General features: G+C 44.5%; 1 protein-coding gene across 2 annotated transcripts in view; it reads right to left on the bottom strand.

Annotated features, from left to right (window-relative positions):
* LOC147717624 (E3 ubiquitin-protein ligase TRIM39-like) overlaps window positions 1-24584 on the bottom strand; it is a 686221-nt gene that overhangs the window by 591329 nt on the left and 70308 nt on the right. For both annotated transcript variants that reach the window (XM_086924417.1, XM_086924418.1), the window contains exons 2-5: window positions 24143-24238; window positions 13276-13506; window positions 4570-4592; window positions 3131-3243 (exon numbers count right to left, since the gene is read on the bottom strand). In XM_086924417.1, the coding sequence (XP_086780543.1) occupies window positions 3131-3243; window positions 4570-4592; window positions 13276-13506; window positions 24143-24238 (463 nt within the window). The remainder of the gene's footprint in view (window positions 1-3130; window positions 3244-4569; window positions 4593-13275; window positions 13507-24142; window positions 24239-24584) is intronic.

Raw genomic sequence — 24584 nt, 5'->3', positions numbered from 1 at the left:
TGGACCTCTTTTTCTGGTGGCTCCTAAAACTCTGCCAGACATATATATATGAGGTCGAGAATTTTCTTTTGCAGCAGCCTTGGAATGCATGGCTCCATGTTTGCTTTTCAGAAAGCACTAACACCTAGTTGTTTCTCAATAGAGTCACTCCTGTTTTCTAGTGAAGAACACCTAGAAATGTGAATACACAAACATAAATGAATATGCATGAAACAAGATACCTTTTTCTGTAGTTCTGGGAGAGGGTGCATATTATACAATCTTTTGATGTCCTGGGTTAGATAAATACCAAAGTATATGAAATATTATTTACTAGGTAGTGTCTGAGATGGCAGGAGTAGCCACACAGTGTCTGTGTCCACCTGGCCATTTTGGCTGACAGATTATACAACTGTCCTGGTCATGTTGGTGTGTTTTAGAACAATTCACCCGAGTGCTGGGGACAGAATGTCATAAGGCACACCAGAACACTAGCCATATTCCTTCTTTCACCCTTTGTGGTTCACCACTGAAAGCTAAGCTCAGGCTCCTCAAACTCTCTCAGAGCCTGAAGAAAATGTTATTTACCTTTCTTTACGATTTCTCAGGTGTATACTGTATCTACCTGTAGACTTCTCACCTCATGATTCTTCCCAAGGTGCCAGAATGGCTCTGGAAAATTTTCAATAACTCTCCTACACCTACAGATGGTGTCATGTCTCCAATCCAAATCCCCAGATGTGATTCCACAAAGCCTTACACGGCACCACCTACAGCAGTATATCAGTTCTTGTCCTTTTTCCCCAAGTCCTTAAGAGGTGGAGGAAAGCTGACAAACTGCAGTGCAAAACTAGCTTTAATACCATTTAGCCCGCACAGTAACCACAGAGTGAAAAGGAAAGTGGCGTAATAAGATATCTACAGATGGGTAGGGTGTCCATGAGAAAGATTGTTACTAAAATATGTAACATTCTCTTCTGATAGTTACTTCTACCTGTAGATCTCTCACTTCATGGATCATCAGTACCCAAGCAATACTCCCTGGAGCCAGAGACAAAGCAAGTAGGCCACCTATCTAACACTGAGTACTGGAAGACATGAAAGTCACAACTAGATACATGATAGATTGGTAGGGAAGGAATCAGCAACAGAAGCAGCAAAACAATCCAGAAGGCTAACTCATAGAACAAAACCCCTGCACACATCGGGACAGTAACTAAGCCTGCGAAAAAAGAGTCTCAGACACCTACACAGTAATGCCCAATACCACAGAAGCAATGGTCCAGCAGAAACTAAGCAGTTGACATCAGTCAAGCAACAACAAAGCTAAAGTAATCGAAAGTGAAGGAAGGCAGAACCTTCCCAATCATAACCTTACTTTTGAGGAAAGGAGCACTGGCATAAAAAGCCATCCAAACACACCAACAGGCCAGTGGCGGCCACGACTTAACCAATGGATCTGAATCAGATCAAAATAAAATATGAATCTTCTGCTGATACTAATGTCAATGTAGGACACAACACTGTCTCAACAGGTATTATTTAGAGGACAATTTCACTTTCAAAGAAGCATGCTCATAAAAGTTGCAAGGGAAGGGAAACAGGGAGACAGAAAAACTCTTTAAGGCCAATGAATGCAACATTTGTCGTGCATTTAGCCAAAAGCAAAATAGCAGCACTCAGTTACATTGAATGCCATGTAACCTATATAAAACTGTGCACAACAGTACTCGTGAAATATAAAGTGAACGACGTAAGTGACAATAGAAGGGTTATATACAGCGAAAGACGGTGCAGAAAAGAACATTAATATATACATTTATATATTGAACTCTTAGTGGCTCCCTTACATAAATACATTTAGAAGTACAATTAATTTTGAGGGAACCATGAGGGTGGCGCCAAGGATTGTGCTGAAGGGTTGACGGCGTTTCGACCTGTTCTAATTTTAGGTCATCATCAGGGCCAGGTTACAGTATTTATAAGAGTGCATGGCCCATGGCGGGGACAAGAGTTCAATACGGCGGGGCACGTAATCGTGGGGACCTCAGGATAAGAAGGAATCGGGCTAGGCTTAAATTATTATGCCAATGGAGAGGTCGGGCAGGTAGAATGATTATAGCGGAGTCTCACAAGGGAGATGTCATGGGCACTAGAGTATTACCAAGGATTGAAGGCGCGAAACGCGCAGTGAAATCCGGAGAAAGACTGGGCCTCACGAGGGAGAGGTCGTAGGCACTGGATTAGTGCTAAGGAATGGAAGCGCCGGTGCTTTGCGGTTCACCCGGACATTGCTCCATTGCCCTGAGGATCTACAATTTATTCCATTTCATATTAGGACTTTGCACCCCTTTGGCTGTCAAACCCCCAAACAGGCTCCCGCTTTACGGTATAAAAAGTGAATTATGTCAACCACACACTGGGGTTTTTTTCAGAGTTTGTGTGGAAACCTGTGATTGACATGGAAGTCTTGGACAAGAAAAACACTGGAGGCAATGTTGACGGGGGAACACCTGAAAATAGGATGGTACTGGGCCTGCCACGGGGTTTTCCCTACCATCAAGAAAGCCATATTCCCCTGACCTTTAATTGAGGTGGGTAACTGAGAGAAAGGACAAGATGGGACATCAGACAATTTCTGACAAAAATCTCAATTCCAACCTCCTCTAAAACACATCCTAAGAATATCTGAGCGATTCAGTACAATATTCAGATTATTTATTAAAGCTGAAGTCATTTACCACTTAGTAGAACCAGAATTTTGGGTCTCGTGTATGACTCACATTTACTTTATTATAGCTTCACATGAGCTAAACAGAATGAAGTCAGTTACGGAATTAGCGGTTATTAAATGGTCAAATCACAGCGGGACCACTCAGAGTATTATCCTTATGAGGTTGATTCTCTGTGGACCATTACACTGGATGAATAAGTGTACAGGTATTTTACAGGACTTCAAAGTTGGATGTCTGTAGCATGAAGTTGAGTTTTATTACTGCACTCATTTTATTATCAGCTTTGATGCCTTAAAGCTCTTTAATAGGTTGGGATTTAAGTAACTGAATATTTTGGTGATCTTATGAATATAGACATTTACAATTTACTAGACATTTTGTATGGTCGTAATAATGACAACTTTGTGTTTTCTCACCCAATGATTCCATTATCTTCATCTGCAGGTCCACTTCCTTCACCTTATCTGTCTCATTTTCTTTCTCCTTGATGGTATCATAAGCTATTTGCTGAGCTTTGATAGTTTCATACCTTGAAAAGAGGTAAGTGGGGATGGAATCAAATTCTCATCTGCTCAGAAGGAAGGTATAGTTAAGGAATTTTAATTCTGTCAGATAAATGTGGGGATATAACAAGAAAGCAGCTGATCGAACACCGCGAGACACCTAAGGAATGAGATACTTCTCAGAGCAATCGGCCGAACTGGGCCCATGTAATAAGAGCTGGTAATCCTTTATATTGAAATATCAGTAGTTTATTCCAAGATGGTATTCATCCACAATCTCAGAGCGTCCTGTCAACTCGGGGCTCCCTCAGCAACTGCGCTCACAGAAGGACCCTCTAGCCCCGAACACTCCAAGGGGTTCAAATCAATACACAAGTAAACTATGACATAATACAGAATACAATACAATCTTAAAGAAACACTCTAAACATTTTAGCACATCACCTCCCCCTTAATCAGTAAAAATAAAAGAAATGTCAAAACTAATATCTAACATATTCATTGAACTTAGCGGGAGCTTTCCTTAGTCTACCACACCGACTGACAGAAGTAGGAGGTAAACCAGAAGCCGAAGCATTTAGACTTAACTACTCTGATCACAAAGTTTCTCCCACACCTCCGTTTGTAACCAATGAGCCCAACCACAATTATCAGAACCATTTTTAGTTTTAGCCCCGTTGATCACCAAGGCTTGATCCTTGGACATTCACACCAAGTAATACTATTGTGGGATACAATAAGGAGTAAAGGACCTCCGAGTGCAAAGGATCAGACACAGAGTGCACCTAGACTGAAAATGATGGGATTTCCCAAAGGGAAGTACTTGACTGTATATCTAAACTATCAAATAAAGAAATGAGATGCAGCTCTAAGATTAGAATGGGACAAGGACCATATACAGAAAGGAAAACAAATGTTCAGTTGTACCCTATAACCCAAATATGTTAATGGTTTAAATACTATTTACTCTCATACAAGTAAATAATGTAAACATGCTCTGTAAGTAAAACTATAAATATTTAGTAAATTTAAAAAGGGACTAATAACAAATAAAACGTTTTTTAGTATAGCACATTCTACCACAATTTTACTGCTTCTACATGCTGTAAAAAATACAACTGCAACACACCTATTAACAGTATTCCATTTACCAGTGTCAGAAGGATGGAAGCCAGAGTCTGCATAGCCTGTGACCTTAAGAATACATTGTTCAGAAGCAACTCTTCAGCACAGTCAGCCACACTGTTCCACTATACATCAAAATACTGCTTTATACACATGTAAAAGTGTAGTTTGATGATGTCTCCTCAATACTGTTTTGTGTGACGAGCTAATAAAGAAGAGAATCGTACCTGCTCAACACGGTCTTTACATCCTGGGGAGAAAAACATGAATAGATTAACATAGAAAAAACCAAAAGTTGATATTTATATTCAGAAACATTCTTCACAAACTCAGTAATTACAAATAACTATATACAAAGCTAAATAAATATGTTAATAATGAACACGCACATTTTCTACTGACATCGGCAGATAAAGCATCAAGCACATATTTACTTCATCAACCTATGAATGCATTAAAAGAACTCTAGAGCCATGCTCTATAACAAAAGAGATAAATGGTCCTGCCAGAAGATGAGATTAGTTTAGATAAAGGCACCTCTTTCTCTGGACACAAGAGCAGACATGGGTAATGGCCATAAATGCAGGAGATATCTAAATCCTTCAGGACCGCTCCATGTGGCCCTACATGGCACCCTACAACGGACATGGTGAGTGCCTTCATGGTAATCAGCTGTTTAATCTTAGACGGGCCTGGCTCCACACTACACTACCTATAGTTGATGCTGCAGTGGTCAGTAACATTACCCTTAATGCCACTTTAGACATGAAAGTAACCCATACAGGCCAACTGCGATAATCTCTATGTACATAAAGCCAATAACACCTCAGTAGGTTACCATGAAAGAACACAAGGGAAGATGGCACACAGGGCAATACCCACCAGGTCACAGAACAAACAGATAATAATAATAATAATAATAATAATAATAATAATAATAATAATAATAATAATAATAATAATAATAATAATAATAATAATAATAATAATAATAAAATATAACAAGGTGTGATGGAACACTTACAATTCTCAGGTAGAACCCTGATAGGTTGCACTCTTAGAGAACACACACCTGTTGGGGAAGATTAGGAACACAAGTTCTGGATTGTGAGGAAAAAGCAGGAGTGAATGTCTAGTCTCTCAGTTCAAGGCCGCTGGCTACTCTCAGTGACGTGTGAAGTTGTACTTGTCCTACATTCTTTCCGCTTCGATGTACTCTCCATCTTTGCTGTTCTGCTTCCTCCTCTGAGCCCCTGCGCCTGAGTGGTGCTGCTGTGGAGATCCTATGTTGTCATAGTGACTGCTTGCCCAAGATCACAACAGCTGTATGAGCTGCCCCCTCCGCTGCAGACCAGACACCCCTCTCTTCCTCTCTTCAGTCAACAACCTCACATAGCTGACAGTGGCCTAAACTCTTTTGACCCAAGCTCTGTCTCACTACTCTAAGAACTTAACCTTGAATGTTCTATTTTCTTCAGATCCTATGCATTGTGTATCCTTGAATTCATGATGCTAAGCTCCAGCTTGCCGGTTATCCATTCCCTGCTTAACACAGTTCCATTGGCGTGAATTAGGTCTTAGAAATAAGATTTAAAAAAATAAAAACCACACCGTTTCAAATTTGTTTTTCTATGCTGAAACAATAACGAAATGTCAAAACTATTCTAAATCAAACATCTTCTGACCCTCAAACCTCAGGGCTTGCAGATGAATGGATGCAGATTAGAGCAGGAACCAACCATATTATGAGTCCTGGACCCTGGTGATGGTAATATAGCTAGCAGCTATCATTGTGTTGTTGAAATGAACCTTGGTTGGTGACTATGGTCCGGATGATTGCACTGCTTTGTACACAGGATGGTAATGTTGACTTCTGAGCATGTATTTTTAGAGCACTGTTTCAGCTAGATGGTATGCTACCATAGACTAGTGTCTCTGTCTTCATCTCCTAACTTCATTCTACACAACCCGGCATTGCTGGTGTCTAGGAAGGAATAGGAATCTCTCAACAGCTCATACCGCTCCTTAAATTGCTAAACGTTTTAGCTAGACCCATTTTTAACAGCCTCTGTAAAAGGTTTTCAGACCCTGTTCAGGGTTGGTCGCAGGGAAAACAGAGGATTGATTCTGGTTCCCAAATGTGGTGGTTCAGTTCATTTGCATCACTTAAAAAATCATGCAAGACTTACTGTTCTCTTCAGACAGCAATGCTGCCCCAGATGACGACAGTGCCCATCTGTGTAACGAGGCAGAGTGGAGATATTAAGTCTCCCTATTCCCCTTTCCCTGAGTCTACCTCTTTAAAAAAAAGAAACGCAATATGTAAACATTTTCTTATGCCAGAACATACTGCTGATACACTTAATAATATACAGTTACACGAGTCGACATGGCATACTGAGCCACGCCTACAACCCAGAGCCCTGGCGTAGATCAGTCACACCTCTAGCTGGGTACAGTGTCTAAGTCCGATTCTTAGACATGGTAAGTGCAGTGCTTCTATTAGGAGAATATGGGGCTGGGAGTTTGTCATTACAAACTCCAAAGCACCAATAATGGCTACACTGAAAACTGAGAAGTTTGGTGTCAAACTTCTCAGCACGTTTCTTTTTTTTTGTTTTTTAAACGCAAGGCTACCCGAAGGCATCCCTGCGCTGAAAGCGGGAAATAGTAGAGTGGCCAACAGACTAACAGAATAGCCAGGTTCTTAACAATTTACGGAAGACAAGATGGTTGGGTTGTTTTCGTGAACGAAGAGGACAGGAGTTACAAATCTTGGAAGCATGGTAAGAGAACATACACCCCCCACTTCTGGCTTTCCTAATCCTAGGACCAGTGGCAAGGTGCATGTCGTCTGAACAAAAGCTGCCCTCTGTGGTCTGAAAGAGTGCACATCCTGGGACGAGGTGCCAAGCCTCCTCCCCCGGGATGGGCAGGGCTCACGAAGGGGAAGCTTCAAAGGCTTGCCACCTTTGTGAGCTTCCCCAGGCCAATTGCTGCTTTCAGCAACTGGTCCCCACTGGTTCTGACCCCCACTTTGGGCGGGAGAACCGGCGGGAAAAACAAGTGAGGAAGAGAGGTGCGACCACCTCTGCCAACTCCACCAGTCAGGTGGGGGCGGCGAGGTGAAGCACATCTCTCAGTCCACGCCATCTTGTAGAAGGGGGACTCACCCAACCAGGGACAGGCACAGGCCCCCCTCCCACCGGAGGGTGGCATAATAGGGGGTGTACCCACTCCAGGGAAGGGACCCATTGGTCCCTGCCTTTTACCTACCTGTAACGCCCCTAAATCTAGTATTTAGGGGCACCCTTGAACCTTGCTTCCTCAGACAAGAACCTGCCACAAGAAATGAAGAAGAAGGACCGAACAGCCGAACCGAAGCCAACAAGAGGAAGACGCCCACTGACTTGGCCCCAGCCCTACCGGCCTGTCTCCACCTCGAACCTGCTCCAGCGAAATCCCAGGGTGTCCTGAAGCCAGCAACCTCTAAGACCCCAGAGGTCCTGCCTGCCTTCAAGCACAGATACGTTGTCTCCCGTGAACACCGGATTTGTTTACCTGCAACCTCTGGCTCCAGCCGGACACCGCGAATCTGCCCCACTCTCAACCCGCCGTCCAAGGCCCGAGCTAGAGTGGGCAAACACCACGAGAAGGTTACCCCGGTGATCCTGAACCAAGATCCAGTGACTCCTGGCCTGCCTCAAGCCTCCAGTCAATGAGTGCAGTCTAAATCCAGAAGGCCCCCCTAACTGCAACCAGGAGCTGGTAAGAAGATCCTACCCCGAAAGGCACCCCTGCACCCGATGTCCCACGGCCTTGTGTGCCTAAACCAAGGGTGCCTAACCAACCCCTAATGTCCCAACTATTGAAGTGGTGGTCGCACCCAGAAGACCTTCATCTCTCCGCCAGCAGTGATTTTGCAAACCAGAGGTTCTCCATTAAAACCAACAGGACGTCTGACATTGAAACAGCACCCGGCTGCCCTAGTGCTGCTGAGGGTGCACCTTTGGTGCTACTTTGTTTCCCCATTTGCCCTGAGCAAAAGCCCAGGAGCTTTGCTCCCACAACCAAGTCAGCAGCCACCAAACGGAGGCCCACTATCCCCCATTGGATAACACTGGGCACCCGGCCGCCCTAGTGCCACTGAGGGTAAAACGAGAGTGCATTCTTGACCCTGGGGGAAACCTTGTCCTAACCCCAGAACCTCAACTCCAAAGACTGATTACTTACCTGTTAACTGATAACACTATTTTCCTCCATAGGATAACATTGACTGTTTTTCTGTGAAAAGTTTCTAAGTGTTTGAGAAACTAAAGAAATTCTTTAAAATTGCATAATCTAACAAAAATGATTTGACTTAACTGTTTTCAGGAAATGTCCCAGAGTAGTATCTAGGTATACCACTCTGTGTAAGCCTGGTAATCTCAAAAGTTACTTACCTGCTATTTTACTGAAAAGCCTACTCAAGTCTATGTACTGCATTTACTAAGTATTGCATTTCTCTGCATCCATACTGTAAATCAAATCAAAGTGCATATACAATTATCGTTAAAACTGTATTTCAATTGCATTACTACTGTAACATACTTATTGCTTACCTGTGCCAGGCTTGCTTGGCTCTAGAAAATAAAATAACTAAAATACTATTTTAATACAAAAACAATTGGTCTGAAGTTCAGTCTGAGTTTGTGAATTCATTTGCTGATGCTCAGCACTATCCTCTGATACTGCCTTACTGCTCGACCACACTACCACAAATAGAGAATAAGGTTCTATCTAACTTTACCTCTGCCTACCTTTGGAGTTCCAATGGACTCTGTGCACACCATACCTCACTTTGGTATAGTATATACAGAGCCAGCTTCCTACATTGGTGGATCAGCGGTGGGATATACAACTTTGCATTTGTTGGACTACTTGGTTACCACCTGATCACTCAACAGAACTCTTAAATTGTCTTTAGAATTCTGAGTTTTCAAATTGGCATTTTTGGCAAAATTACTAAAAGTCTTGGTTAAGTCCCTTTAGAATTTTAGAAAATAAAAAGACACAGTAGCTAGGGCTAGAGGGGTTAGAAGTTTTAACAATGTCTCAAAATAAGAACCCAGCTGTTAGTGAAAATAACCATAATTACAGAAAACCAGGTTGAGGAGCTCGACCTCACCCCTTATCTTCACTTGTCTTTCAAGGAGTTAAGGTCCCCATGTGAACTTAAAAACATAGCCATGGGTCCCCATCCAGGAGCTGTTGGCTGGGTATGCTTAGGACCACCCATCTGAAAATGGTGAAGACCAGTCAGATGAGGAAGGAGTGGAAGCGTATGACCTGGTAAATCAGCCCTCTCCACTTCCTAGGGAGAAAAGGGTCCAAGTACCCTTGACTCCAATAATCAACCTCTCAGTAACTAGATCCCACACATGTGGGTAAGGCACTACTGAGGATTGAGGAGAGCCTCAATGAGGGGGACATCCTGCTAGCCATGCTGACCAAAAGATTAGACCTAGAGTCCAGATTCCTGGCTCTAGAAAAAGGAAGAGCAGATATGGGCCTAGACCCCATCAATGGTGGCAGCAATCTAAGAAATATAGAAAAGGAAGGATTGAGCCTAATTTTGAGGAGGGTGATGATATCACAAATGGTTCACAGCCTTTGAGAGGGCTTGTGAAACAAGAAGGGTGAAGAAAACTCAATGGGGGCACTCCTATGGGAACTGTTCTCTGGTAAGTGCAGAGACAGACTTCTGACCCTTAATGGGGCAGATGCTAGGTATTATGATTTCATGAAGAGAACTCTGATTGAGGGATTTGGACTCACAACTGAGGAGTATAGAATTCGATTCAGGGGGGCTCAGAAAACCCAGAGTCAGCCCTGGGTGGAATTTGTAGACTACTCATTTAAGGCACTAGATTGCTGGTTGACTGGAAGCAAAGTGCAAGATTAGAATGGTCTTTATAATTGGTTTATAAAAGAACGCATATTGAGTAATTGCATTGATGAAAAGTTGCATCAGTATCTAGTAGACATAGGTACAATTTCTCCCCAAGAATTGGGAAAGAAGGCGGACCACTGGGTCAAGACATGGGTAACTAGGACGTTGACTGGGGTATGGTGTCACAACTGTCAAAAGGCAAGACACCACACCAAGGACTCTAGCTGTCCTAAAAAGATTACAGACCCTAGTGTAGCTCCAGGGGTTGCCAGTGTAGCTTTAAAGAGTGATTCCTCAAATGAGGAATCCCTCATAGCCTTTAACTGGTAAATGGGCCTCAACCTGCAGTTAGGGCAGCTAAGCCCCAAAAGAAAAAGAAGAAACAGTGTTGAAAAGGTGGGCAACTGTTAGCCACAGTTCCAGTGGGCCAGGGAGATACTATCCCCGTAAGGGAGAGCTCCAAAATTACCACTGGTGAAGTCTCCCCTAGCCAACATAAAGCCCCAATTAGTCAGGCAACTGTCAAGCCTGAGTTGATGGCTCCTCAACTAGCAGAACAGAGGGTTGAAGAAGGGTGTTCATTACCAAGTGTAGTGACCCCCCCCCCCACCCTAAAACAGCAGACAGGCAACCAGAACCCAAAGAAGCCTGTAAGGTAACTACTTCACTTACCAGTGAGGAGCTAAAGGTGTGGTTCTGGGCACCGACAGCTGTCAATAGCCTCTGCTGGGTGTTAGCCTTCATGGCAGCACTGTCCTTGGCATGGTGGCCTAGCCCCCTGCCAAATAGCAAGTTAGACCCCCTGACCGTATTGGTCATGGTGGGGTTGCTCAAGCTGTGGGTAACCTCAGTGGGTAAGCTGGCGTATGCCCTAGCTAAGTTAGAACTTGCAGAGGTAGACACCTCTGAACCCAAACTAAAAAGGTGGGGTAAAGAGCTAGGAAAAGAGCATTGGAAATGATGTTCTGAAACTGTTGAGGTAGGCCAGCTCCCCAAAGGGACTGACCTGGACAGCAGGGTGTAAGGCAGAGTACGCCCTGCAACTGTCAAGCCACTACCTCTACTCTTCCCCGCCTGAAAGACTAGGAAGACTCTCCCAGCTTTGGCTGAGTCTCCAGGCCTTTTTTTAGAGGGGGGAGGGGCTTGTGTAGGAAAGTAGGTTTCTGTTGCAGTAACCGCCCCCCCACACACTTTTTGCCAGACTACTGATGCATTTTGACTTGATGTGCCCTGGGTCCCTGCCAATCAGGTTCCCAGGGCCTGTGTTCTTTCCCCAAAACTAACCCAATAGGCATCTCTAGCCACAGGTCTGCCCCTGGTGAATGGTACCACAGGTACTCAGGGCACTGTCACCAGGGAAGACCTCTAAGGGCTGCAGCACTTTTTGTACCACCCTTAGAGGCCCTGTACCTTTACACACACACACACACACACTGCCTTTGGAGGCTGTGTGTCTTGGTGCAGAACAAAGTGAAGAGGCGACATGGCACACTGCGTGCCATGCATACAACCCATTGCCCTGGCATAGACCAGTCTGGATTGGCTGCTTTAGTCTCTAGGCAGAGTCTCCAGAGAATGCAGGCAGAGCCTGTGACTGGGGGCATGTCCAGGCGCATGGGGGGCATATTGACCAAGCACTGCATGGCTTTATGTAAATCTGTGCAGTAATTGGTCATTGCTGTCCTCAGTAAGCCCAGCCCTGCTCTCTCTGTTCCGGGTGCTCGCCTTCCCCTCCATGCATGCCAATTGCACACACAGAAGGGAGTGAGAGAGAGTAAGGAGCACTCGCGCTCCGTCTGACCTCATTGCCCTGGGAGGCCTCTACTTACTTCACTCAGTCAGATTATCATGGGCAGCCCAGGCCAGTGCAAGCCCTGCTGCAGGCAATGTATGTGAGCTGCCGTCAAACCTGAGTGCAGTCAGTCAGACTCGGGAAAAATGAACGACAGTGAGTGAGTACTGACTAGACTACTAGCTGCGCCAAGCCTGCGCTAGTGCGCAGCGCTGCATTATGCATATATTGTTGCGTGACAGCAAGTGACTGACTGTGCACTGAATCTTGTGGCCCGTGACCGTACGGTGGCCAGAACACAGCAGCTGACTTTGGAGTCTCTTTCATGTCTCCAAACTAAAGTCAGCAGTTCTGCTCCTCCCATTATTACGGCCATGATGACTGTGCTGTGTCACATCACATGATGGATGAATAGGCCCTGGGCCTTCATGATTGGTCAACGCTGAGACCCGAACCTGGTTCACTTCACCGACTTGAAGGCTGGGAACCAGGCATGATGCCGATACCGAACCTGGTCACCATGGTCAGCACAGCTGCTCAACAACTGACCTCTCGTCTCCAAACTAAAGTTAGCAGTTCTGCTCTGTGAAGCAGCAGTCATAGCCGTAATAATGGCCAGAGGCTCTGGACATTATTACGGCCATGATGACTGTGCTGTGTCACATCACATGATGGATGAATAGGCCCTGGGCCTTCATGATTGGTCAACGCTGAGACCCGAACCTGGTTCACTTCACCGACCTGAAGGCCGGGAACCAGGTTCGGTATCGGCATGATGCCGATACCGAACCTGGTTCTCGGCCCTCAGGTCGCCATGGTAAGCACAGCAGCTCAACAACTGACCTCTCGTCTCCAAACTAAAGTCAGCAGTTCTGCTCTGTGAAGCAGCACAGTCATAGACGTAATAATGACCAGCAGCTCTGGCCATTATTACGGCCATGACTGGGCAGCGTCACGACACATGATAAATGTGGAGGCCCTGGTGTAGTTGATAAAACAAAAATCACCGGAGAGGACTGTTCTACCTGGGTACTCTTCGTAGCTTCACCAGAGCTTACCTCTAACCAACATACAATTATAGTGGGCATTGGGTTCAGAGAGGTGTGGCATCAAACATGGCTCCCATTACATCCAGTTCAAAAGGTTGATACTTTTTTAAACTAAGGAAGGTTTGGTGCTCTGGTCTATAGAATTATAACCTTTTCTTACCTTCAATAACTCCACATCCTGCTGCTCACATTTTGAGTCGAACTCTGCGATCAGGCTCCTGAGGACAGATTGCGTTTTTTCATATTTGGACACTTTCTCCTTGATGTTCTGCAGACTCTTCTTCTCGTCCTCCTCCAAGTTGCTGAGGTGATGAGATTTCTCTTTCTCCAAAAACTTCTGCAGTTTCTCAAACTCATTTTGGATTCGGTCTCTTTGGCTCTTGAACTGGGACTGCAACATAAAAATAGATACCTTACTCATATTTATTTTCAATGGACTCTGCGGCAGACCTATTAAGATGCTCGTTTTCTTATTACCCACTGGGTGTTTGTGGACCATCATATATGTCATACCAGAGAAAGGGGCATCCAGCAGTAGAGCAGAAAGTAGACCAGGTATTTTTTCTCCTAACATGGACATTCCTACAATACTATTGTTATGTCTTTGTGGGAGAAGCGTGGGGTGTCGTTGTCCGAGTAGAGAATGGAATGACTGTATTTTAAGCTTTAATAGAAATCCTTATGCATACATTTTCATTTTTCCACAGCTCTGACTCTGTTGAGCTGCACTTTGGCAAGACAGGGATCAGATATTGATCCTAGGGTGCGGTAGGTTGTCTGGAGGACAGGTTCTGATGAGGGGAAGATTATGCAGATATGTAGGAGATGCATTGGGTCAGTATTCTCGAACGAGTAGCTCGTGAGCTACTGGTAGCTCTCACACTACCTGTTAGTGTCTCTTCTGTGTGCTACTCGGCCTACTGAATTAGAATGTTTTTTGGGTTGAAATAATATATGTATAACGAAATTGAGAGTGCATTTGTGATGAAAATCTGTATATTTTCAGAACTCGTAAGCTGATGTCTGGAGAAAAACAGCTGGATTTACAAAATATATTTAAAGCTGATATTTGAGTCATAAATCATGGGGTTTGAGAAGACTCATTACTAATACAATTACTTTGATTCCAGGGGCTTTTCAGCTATGGCTGGTATGTATTACCCATGTAGAGGTATTTCAAATTGACAAAGCCTTTTTTATGTTACATTAGTAAATTCTGCCTGACCTGGTCACTAATACAATACTACTAATATTAGTGGCTCAGAGTGATTTTTAGGTCTCGGCCTAGCGTACTCTGCGCAGCAGTGTCGCGCAGCCGAGATTTAATGTTTTCCTAGAGTGGGGCTTGAACCCGGTCCTCTTCTCCATTGGCTGGCTTCCTAAATGGAGGACAGCCATTGGAGGAGAGGGGCCTCACTCCGTTCAAGCCCTGTCTTTTTGGGATTCGGGGGTGTGTTTTTAACTTTCTTTCTCTTTTCTTTCTTTCCTCTTCCCATTGGCTGGAATTTTACCTTCCAGCCAATGGGAAGAGGAGAGAATGAAAACCAAGCCCTGAATCCCAAAATGACGATGCTTTCTCCGAAGCATTTCGGCTTCGCCTCGGAGAAAGATGGTGGTGTCATGGCGTTGTCTGGCCGCGCAACAGACAGAGACTCCCCCCCCCCTTCCTGAGCAGGTAAGTTTTTTGGCGTCTGTTCCCTCGTGCTTTCCGCCCCCCCTTGTTGTGGCATCTGTTCCCTCGTGCTTTCTGCCCCCCCCACGTTGTGCATCTGTTCCCTCGTGCTTTCCGCCCCCCTCGTTGTGCGTCTGTTCCCTCGTGCTTTCCACCCCCCTCGTTGTGCGTCTGTTCCCTTGTGCTTTCCGTCCCCCCTCGTTATGCGTCTGTTCCCTCGTGCTTTCCGCCCCCCCCCTCGTTGTGCATCTGTTCCCCGTGCTTTTCGCCCCCCCCTCGTTGTGCGTCTGTTCCCTCGTGCTTTCCGCCCCCTCGTTGTGAGTCTGTTCCCTCGTGCCGCCCCCTCGTTGTGCTTGCTCTCCAGTCCCAGACTGCTGCTTAAGGCCGAGGTACGACTGGAAGCGGCGTGGAGGAAAATCGAGAGGCCTGCGGACAGAGCACTACCGGCGGAGGGTGAAAGCGGCTGAGGAGAGGTAAGCACAGACCGCTTTCCCCCTGGAGGCCTCCTGGTGACAGGGACCGCCGGTGAGCCTGGGTGGCTGGCTGGGAACGCCAAGGCGGGCTGGCTGCTGCACTTCGAGGCTGTAGGCCGTGCCCTTTCGCTTTGCTGGCTGCACAGGTGGCTTGAGGATCGGGCCTCCATGGCTGTAGGGGTAGGACCGATGTCCCCCGGGACTGTAGAAGCTGGGAGACAACACGTGAACAAGTAGGGGAGAAGTCCCCCTCCAATATTGAACCTGCGAGGGCTGGCGCGGCCTCCTCCCCTTTCAGTGACTCAGCAACTGCTGTTGGCATACTGTGCCGGAGCACAAACATTGAGCTGCGGGGGTCGCACACTGCACCGACACCTTGCCCCAGCTGCAAAGCAACTGCTGAGAGCACAGTGAGATCCAGTTGGGGCAGGAGGGAACTGTGATTGCTTTTCTGCCCCCCTCGTTGTGCTTGCTTTCCTGCCCCCCCTCGTTGTACTTGCTTTCCTGCCCCCCCTCGTTGTGCTTGCTTTCCTGCCCCCCTCGTTGTGCTTGCTTTCCTGCCCCCCCCTCGTTGTGCTTGCTTTCCTGCCCCCCCCTCGTTGTGCTTGCTTTCCTGCCCCCCCCTCATTGTGCTGGCTCTCCTGCCCCCCCCCTCGTTGTGCTGGATCTCCTGCCCCCTTGTTGTGCTGGCTCTCCTACCCCCTCGTTGGTTGTGCTTGCTCTCCTGCCCGCCCCCTCGTTGGTTGTGCTTGCTCTCCTGCCCCTTCGTTGGTTGTGCTTGCTCTTCTGTCCCCTCGTTGGTTGTGCTTGCTCTCCTGCCCCCTCGTTGGTTGTGCTTGCTCCCTCGCCCTGCTATTGGCATTGTAAATGACAATGCCATTTATTTAGGTTTTAAAAACAAAAACATAAAAAAAATAATGTCATGAGCAATGCCAATAGCTCTAACTTTAAGAATGCCGAGACCATTGCATTGTAAATGCCGGTTATTAAATACTAGCTTACCCGTCGCGCGTTGCTGCGATCTCAGAAGAAAGTAAATTCAAGTAAACTCGTTATGATAATATTCAATTTACATTGTGTCATTTTTATTGAAACGTATTCATTTTAATATGGAAAAAATTTCAAAGTGTCGTCGTAATTCTATTCAGTTATTCGAGTGCTTGTGGATACACAATATTTTTTGTTTATCTGTCTGGTGCGTACACGAATAAATCAGAAGGTTTTCCGACGCGTGAGTTGCCCACATACAGTTGTCCATGTGAGAAGCACGGATTCTCCAAATCTAGTCCACACACTTGCAGCGATTGTCCTTGTACTTTGTTGATGGCCATTGCAAAAGCGAGTCGCACTGGAAACTGGAAACGTTTGAATTCAAATGGCATATCTTTTGGGCTCATTGGAATACATGGCAACAGTACATCTTCCCCCTTGAATTTCCCATTCAAAATTGTAGCTTCGATGACATTGTTCATCATCTTTTTCACTGAAAGTCTTGTACAGTTGCAAAGTTGTGGTTGCAAATTCAGTATTCAAAAGATTATGAGGGCCCTGGGGGCCGATCTTTAAAAAAATTATGCCAGAAACCTTCACGGAGTGTACTCAACAACTTCCCAAAGTTTCATGGCGATCGGATGAATGGTGTAGTAATGCATAAAGGACAGACAGACAGACATACATTCGTTTTTATATATATAGATTTGTAGCTCATATTATAGAAAAGGTTAAAGACCCCTGCATGGAGCCTTAAACCTACCATCCACTGCACAAGACAGTTTAAGAGATGTTGAAACAGGTCTAGAGTTAGCAAACATATATGCGGACACATATGCATTATGTCTAATTTATGGAGGCAGTTTTTGGGGGGCCTAAGTGCAATGGAAGAGAAGTTGTAGGTCTTATAGTGTGAAAAACGCAACTAGTCTAGAGATCCTCTTAAGAGAGCATTTTTAATTAACAAATCTAGGAATCTTTGACAAGATTAAAAATATATATGCTGAAGACCATTTGAATGCTAGCAACTCGGAGGTCTCTTTTCAGTGGCCTACTATCAACACTGATACTCTCACACATCACAGACAGTAAAAAGATGTACACTAAAGAGACCCTCATTGGGAGACCTGCTAGGCATTGCAGTATTCCCCCTAGTGTGATACAGACCCCTATGATGAAGCATGCCACAGAGATGGGTGAGGGTTCATATTCCTGAATATACATGTATGAGCAAGAACAGGGTGGAAATCAGTGCTTAATATGAGCTGGGTGTTTCCGGTGCTCAGCAGAGGCAATTCATCCTCAACACTGGCACTAATGATAGTCCACCACATGGTAGCACAGTCTGTCTAATTTTGAGATGCACCTATAAACAGTGGTTAATATTTCTATATGCATTTCTGTCACCCATGCCATTCTTATCGCTTTGGGTGGCTTGGAATAGTCTGAATTGTCTAACTTGCAGGCGTGCGATGGCTAGTAGTTATGCAGGTAGTGTCATCTTGCAGTGATTGCATGGACAATGGAGGCCGCACGCTGCAGTGGGCTCCTGAGACTGGCCCTGGCTCTTACCACCCCTAAACCCCTATTCTAGCACCAATCGGAGTTAAAGAATTGCCATTTTTTAGTTACTTATTTCTTTATTGAGTTCCATTCAAGCACAACTGAGTTCCTTCTAAACACATCTTCTATGTCAACATTCATTATGTTGAATATACATTATGGGATAGCACAACTTATTATGTGAAGAATAGGAAGTATGACATTCCTTCGTGTTTCTTTTTCTTTGCCTTTTTACTGAACAGGTACTACTGGACCACTTCCGAATCGGGTGAACTACAGCCTGATTCACTGAGACTGTGACAAAACACGGCCTCTTCTCCACCTTGACCCATCCGGGCAAACCATAGGGCTGAAACATGTCAACCTTTTTTATGGACACTTTAGTGTGGTAGACTAATAAAAGATCTTACAATGCACAACACTGCTCTTTTAAACGATCTCAAACCTAGACCTATTAAAATATAATCTAGGTATACGAGTTATTAGCGCCACCTTTATAATTTACTTCACTAGAGCATTTGCACTTTTTTTTTATCGTTGATCACTACTGCAATAACCAGTGGTTCACCACCGGATGGAGGAAGCATACGATAAAAAAGAAACCCAATGATGATGCCATCACGTTTTTAAAACAGGGCGGAGAACCAAGATATAACGCCTTACGACTTGTGTTCTTGAATGAAGGTTTTTTTAATCGAAAACCTACACAAATGTTGCAAACCCTGGTTACTCCGGTCAAGTGATCCAGTCTCTTTTGATATTTAGTACTTTTTCATTTACAACCATACATCCATCAATGAGAATGAACTGGTTAAAATCTTTTAGCATGAACTAGACTACAGTTCCGTTTCATGCACACCCTTATTTAAATTGTCTTTTTTTTTTTATTTATTCATTTATTTATTTTTTAATTTATTTAAAAAAAATATATTTTTATTGGATAAAAAGGTGCATTAAAAAGACATTAAGATTAATTTGATACAAACATACAGAACCCAGACTTACGCCCAGCATAAAGTTGAAACCAATATACACAGAATCAGCATTAACAATCAAAGAGATAAATACATAGTGATAATAAAAACGCTTTGCTAAAAACCAGTTCCCACGGGCCACCCCAGCTGAACAGCTTAGGTAAAGCCTTAACATACTACCTCCTATATCAGACTCTTGCTTCTCTCCACTCTGTAATCGGATACGTCTTCCCATCTCCCGTTTTTTTGCCCCCTTCAATTCATATATTCTGGACTCAATATTATGTATACCCAATAATCTAGAGAGCCACATCTGGAAGGAGGGAGCGGTCACATCCTTCCAGCCTGCAGAGATTAAAATCCGAAGCACTGCAACTGACATAACAACTAGGGCCTCCTCCTCCTTCCCTAGGTTCAGCTTAGAATCCGTTCCCAATAGCATCAGGGTAGGGGATAGATCGATCTTATGACCTAGCAGCCCCTCCCAGAATTTCATTATCTCGTCCTTTATTGTTACCAACCGATTACAGTGAAAAAACATGGGTAATATATCAGCTTGACCAACATTACATCTAGGACAACTGTCATATTCCCTTACACCCCAGGCAAATAATTTGGTCGGCGTATGATAAAGATTAAAAATTGTTTTATAATGCTGAGCCCGGAGGTTAGAAGCCCGAAATATCTTTTTATTCATGCAAAGAGCAAGATCCAGGTCAACATCGGGATTCCCTAGTTTAATTGCCCACTTACACTCCGTCCTCTCAATATCATCCTCAATCTTCTCAACAAGATTATACACTGCTTTGATCTTCTTGCACCCTCTAGCTAATACCTCAACCAGAGGGAGATCCACCTTGGGGGACAGCTTTGGTCTTAAAACCTTAAGGGTTCGAGCTATTTGACCATAGAGAAGCCAATTATTGGCTGGAATACCGAATCTGCCCTGCAAAACATCAAACCCAAGTATCCTGTCCCCCTCCATAATGTCCCCAAGGGTCTTAACACCCAATCCCTTCCAGACATGAAGATCCCTATCCGCTCTCAGCTGAGGAAAGAGACTGGAGTTACTCAGATGTAAATAGGAATTCACTTTGGGGGCATTAAAGAATTTCAGGATAGATTTCCAAACTAACCATGCCCCTAATATGGTCTTAAGCCGAGCTTTTTTATAAAATCTCCGTTCAACTTCACACAGCAGCAGACCGGTTGCCTCCCCCCCCCCCCCCCCCCCAACAGCATTAAATCGGGGCGGGGGCACTGTGCCGCAAGGCTTTCCATCCCGGTGCCCAGATCACATTGAAAGAGAATAGACATTTGAATCAGTAGGCTAGACCAGTGATACAATCTTAAATTTGGGAGTGCCATCCCACCCCTTTCCCTGGGTAGTGACATAAGGTTGGTGGAGCGCCTAACCTTACCGTATTGCCAGATGAATCTCATAAATAAGGACTCCAAATTTTTCATTATTTTTTCATCAATAAATAAGGGAATAGCCCGGAACAAATACAATACTCTGGGAAACATTACCATTTTTAGTGCGTTAACCCTCCCTACCAATGAAAGATGCAACACATCTATTCTTTTAAGTTCAGCATCTATAGATTTAATAAGGGGGGGATAATTTTCCTCCACAATTCTATCCACTGAAAAATTAATTTTAACCCCCAAGTAGATGGCAGAATCCACGAATCTGTAATCAGATTTAACAATATTTTTCGAGCAAATTATCTGAGTTTTAGATTCGTTTAGTAGGTACCCTGAACCAGAACCAAAAACCTTTGCCATCTGAGCAAGAATAGGAAGCGCCTGCTGTGGGTTAGTAGTAATCACAGCCAAATCATGGGCATACGCAAACATTTTATTTGTGTATCTATTAAAGATCACAGGGGTTATCCTAGGGCATTCTAAAATTTTCTGGATGAAAGGGTCAATATATAGGGAGAAAAGAATGGGAGTGCATGGACAACCCTGGCGAGTTCCTCTCTTAATATTAATTTTATCCGATTTCTCGCCCATTACCATCACTCTTTCTACTGGATCTAAATACATAGCTTTAAGAGCTCTGATGATTTTCTCGCCAAATCCTCTTCCCGCCAAAATGCCCCAGAGAAAGCTCCAAGCAACGCCGTCAAACGCTTTCTCTGCGTCGAGCAGGATCATGGCCATCTCCCCCCCCCATGGCAGCCTGGGCATCAAACAATGAGATTTCTCTACATGTATGGTCTGTCGTACCCCGACCGGGGACAAACCCATGCTGCCAAGGTGATACAAGACCGCCAAGGACCCTGCCCAATCTTTTAGCCCATATCTTAGAATATAGTTTAGTGTCCGCATTGATCAGCGAGATCGGGCGATAGGACCCTGGTTTCTCACTCAGTTTCCCCTTTTTATGAAAGATTATGATATTAGTTTCCTTCCAGGAATCCGGGACCACTCCTGAATACATGACCCCATTAAACAAATCTACCAAAAGAGGAACGATCTCGGATTCCATAGTTCTATAGACTTCAAGGGGAATCCCATCTGGACCAGATGCTTTACCGGGGGCTAATTCCCGCAATGCAGCTATAACCTCAATTTGTGTAATATATTTGTCAAGTTCTTCTCTGGCTGCATCATCTAAGCAGGGGCCCCCATCCACAAATTCCTCCCCCTGATTTCTACCAAGATCTTCAGAGTCATAAAGCCTCTGATAAAAGTTCTTGAACACCCTCAGTATGTCCTTTACTTCATTATTCCGGCCCTCTTCTATACGAGAAATTGCATTCTTGGCTTTTTCTTGCCTTAACCGCAGAGCCAAAGCTCTTCCAGCTTGTTCCCCTGTTTCATATCTTTTGGCCCTAGAGGATTGGAATTCGCCAATTGCCTTCTGAGTTACTTCTTCTGTAGTGCTGCCTTCAATGCCAATAATACATTTTGACTTTCATTGCTATCCCCCCTGAAGCAATATCCTTAACATGCCGTTCTTCCGCTTTACCTAAGTTCCCCATTAACTTCTCCACCTCACACCTATCCTCTCTTCTGAGCCTAGCTGAACAGCTTATAGTCTCTCCCCTTAAAGCAGCTTTAAATGCCTCCCAGACCCCACTCCGGGAAGTGCTGTATCCGTTTGCTGAGAAAAATTCATCTACCCATTTAGTGAGATGGTCTGTGAACCTATTATCTACTAGTAATCTTCTTTTAAAAGTCCAGGTTGTCCTTTTCCTTTCCACCCTTCCCAGATCATATGTTATAACCAGAGGGTTGTGGTCCGCGATTAATCTTGGGAGTTTTGTAATACTCACTCTATTAATTTCGGAAGATGATATAAATACGTAATCCAGCTTCGTATATCTCTGAGCGGGATTTGAAAAATATGTAAAACCATGATTCTGAGGTTCTTTAAAACCCCACACATCCTGCAGCCCATGTGAGCTAATAAGAGCCTGTACTGCCTTAAAAACTCTGGGTTTCCGCCCAGAGTAAAGTGCTGTATTACACCAATCTGCTGAGATATTAAAGTCTCCCGCTACTACTAGAGGGGTAGGCCAGCTAACTAGCTCTGCCTCAAGATGATCAAAAATCTCAGGGTCATCTTTATTTGATCCATAAATTAAACTAAGCGTGAAACCCAATTCCAATTCGGCCATTGCCCATCTTCCATTGCTATCCACTTTAATTTTCCTTGCTTTTCCCAAAGATGTTCATACTAAAATAGCAACCCCCCCTAATGGTGGAGGTTTGCGTTGAACATGCCACCAACTCAAAACCATTTAGGAGCAGCAAATTCCTCTTGGCCCATGGGAGGTGGGTCTCTCGTAGGCATAGAGCATCTATTCTATTATATTGCACAAGATATGCCAATCTCTGTCTTTTCTTCCAGTCTTTATACCCCCCACGTTAATTGTGCAAATTCTAATGTTTGCCATTCTGCTGAGTGAAGCCACCTACAACAAGAAACTGTTCCTTAATCATCCTCTTCTTAATCAACCTTATACCTTGTCCAATAATGCACCATTTCTCCTTTTTTCTAGTTTTCCCCCAACCCCACACTTACCCCCCCACCCTACTACCCCTACTACCCCCACCACCCCTTGCACCCACACCCCACCGAGTCTCAAATCTAGAAGACAGGGTAGTATCAACTGAGACGGAGGTTGCCGAGGCTGTATCTAAGGTTGATGCACAATACTCTCAAGTAGTGGACATACAGTGGAAGCTTGAGGAGATGGAGAACAGGCTTCGTAGGAATAATCTGAGAGTATTGGGAATCCCGGAGGGGGCCGTGGGCTTGGACATCAGGGCGTATATCATCAAGCTTTTTGAACAAGCATTCCCCGAGTTGAGCAGCTGGAATTGGACCACCGAGGTGCATGGAGTACACCACACCCCCTTTAAAATCAGAAGGAACACCAAGGAGGGTGATAAACCCAGGGCAGTCCTGATCTTTCTCGGCAATTTCATTTTGAGACAGGCTATTGCGGATTTAGCCAGGCCAAATGCCAAACAAAGTAGTGAAGGGGTCTCATTTTTTGTCAGGCCTGACTTCTGTCACTCGACCGTAGAAAGACGCTGGCGATTAAGAAGAATGATTAAGCCCTTCCAGGACAAAAAGCTGCAGGCATTCCTGATAAACCCGGCACAATTTAAAATCATTAATGACGGGAGAACATTGTTTTTCTCTTCGGAGATAAAGGCGAAGGAATATTTGGACTCTCTAGGTTAACTAGATGGGAAGGTTTAATTATCGTACAGTGGCAACAGACTGCTGGTTTGGTTGATTTTTGGCTAACTGGTGATCTTCATTTGTTTATGGTTTTGTTTTTCTATTTGGGATTTTAGGGCTTCACGTAGGATGTGGTATATGAACTGTAGGTTTATTGAAGCCCTCACCGCTATCACCGTGCTTCATCACACGCACAGACTAGGTCTGAGCGCCTCTCTTATTTAAATTGTCAGTGTGGCACCTTGTGAGTGAGTTGTTTCTAGTTGGCTTGTGCAAAGGTGCTATTGTATGTGGACCGCAGCATAAAGGGAACAGGGGTGTGCTGGTTAGATAGCTGGGCACAGGTCAGGCCTCCGAGTCCTGACTGGGCCGGACAAGCCATGCACAGCACAGTGAGGGTGATAACCTACAAGGGGCAGGCAGGCAAGTGGTGGTGTGAGTAGAAAGAAGACAACATCAAGGAGATTTATGGTTAATGCTAAGCCTGCACCTCTCAACAAGTAGAGTTTGAACCATATGTCGCAGGTGATGGTTTGGAAGCACAGCTGCACCCAAGAATGCTGTGGTCATGCTGGAAACTGGTAAAGTAAGGCAATATTTGAGGCCTTCTTTCTAAACTACCAGTAGATCATTTACTGTTGCCTTACCTCCAACTCGTTTCCTTTAATTTCTTCTTTGCGTTGCAGTCCGAGGATTTCGTCCAGCTTTTTCTTCAAATAGTCAAGATAACTTTGAAACTTTTTCTAAAAGAAGAAAGTCTATATTTGAAAAACCATTAAGATATTGTTATACAATAACACAACACAATATACAACTATCCTTCAGAGGTTGAGATATCTAGTCTACATTGTATTTTAATAAATTAGTTGTACGCTGTGACTGACCACAGAAAACTGCCAAGGTCCACGAAGATCGCCATGGCAAATTATTTGGGGAAAACATCTCAGGGAAGAAACAAGGGCACTAACCCCAATGGTATGCTACCTGGACCTCAACTCTGAGGGCAAGCTACTAGAGACAGGAATATGTGTTAGGGTAGGACTAGCATGTTCTCAACGGAGAATAGAATATTTATTTTGCACAATTAAT

This window comes from Lissotriton vulgaris, chromosome 5 (genome assembly GCF_964263255.1).
Source record: "Lissotriton vulgaris chromosome 5, aLisVul1.2, whole genome shotgun sequence".
Classification (NCBI taxonomy): Eukaryota; Metazoa; Chordata; class Amphibia; order Caudata; family Salamandridae; genus Lissotriton; species Lissotriton vulgaris.
The sequence above is the reverse complement of the archived record's forward strand: the minus strand, read 5'-3'. Positions and strand labels throughout refer to the sequence as shown.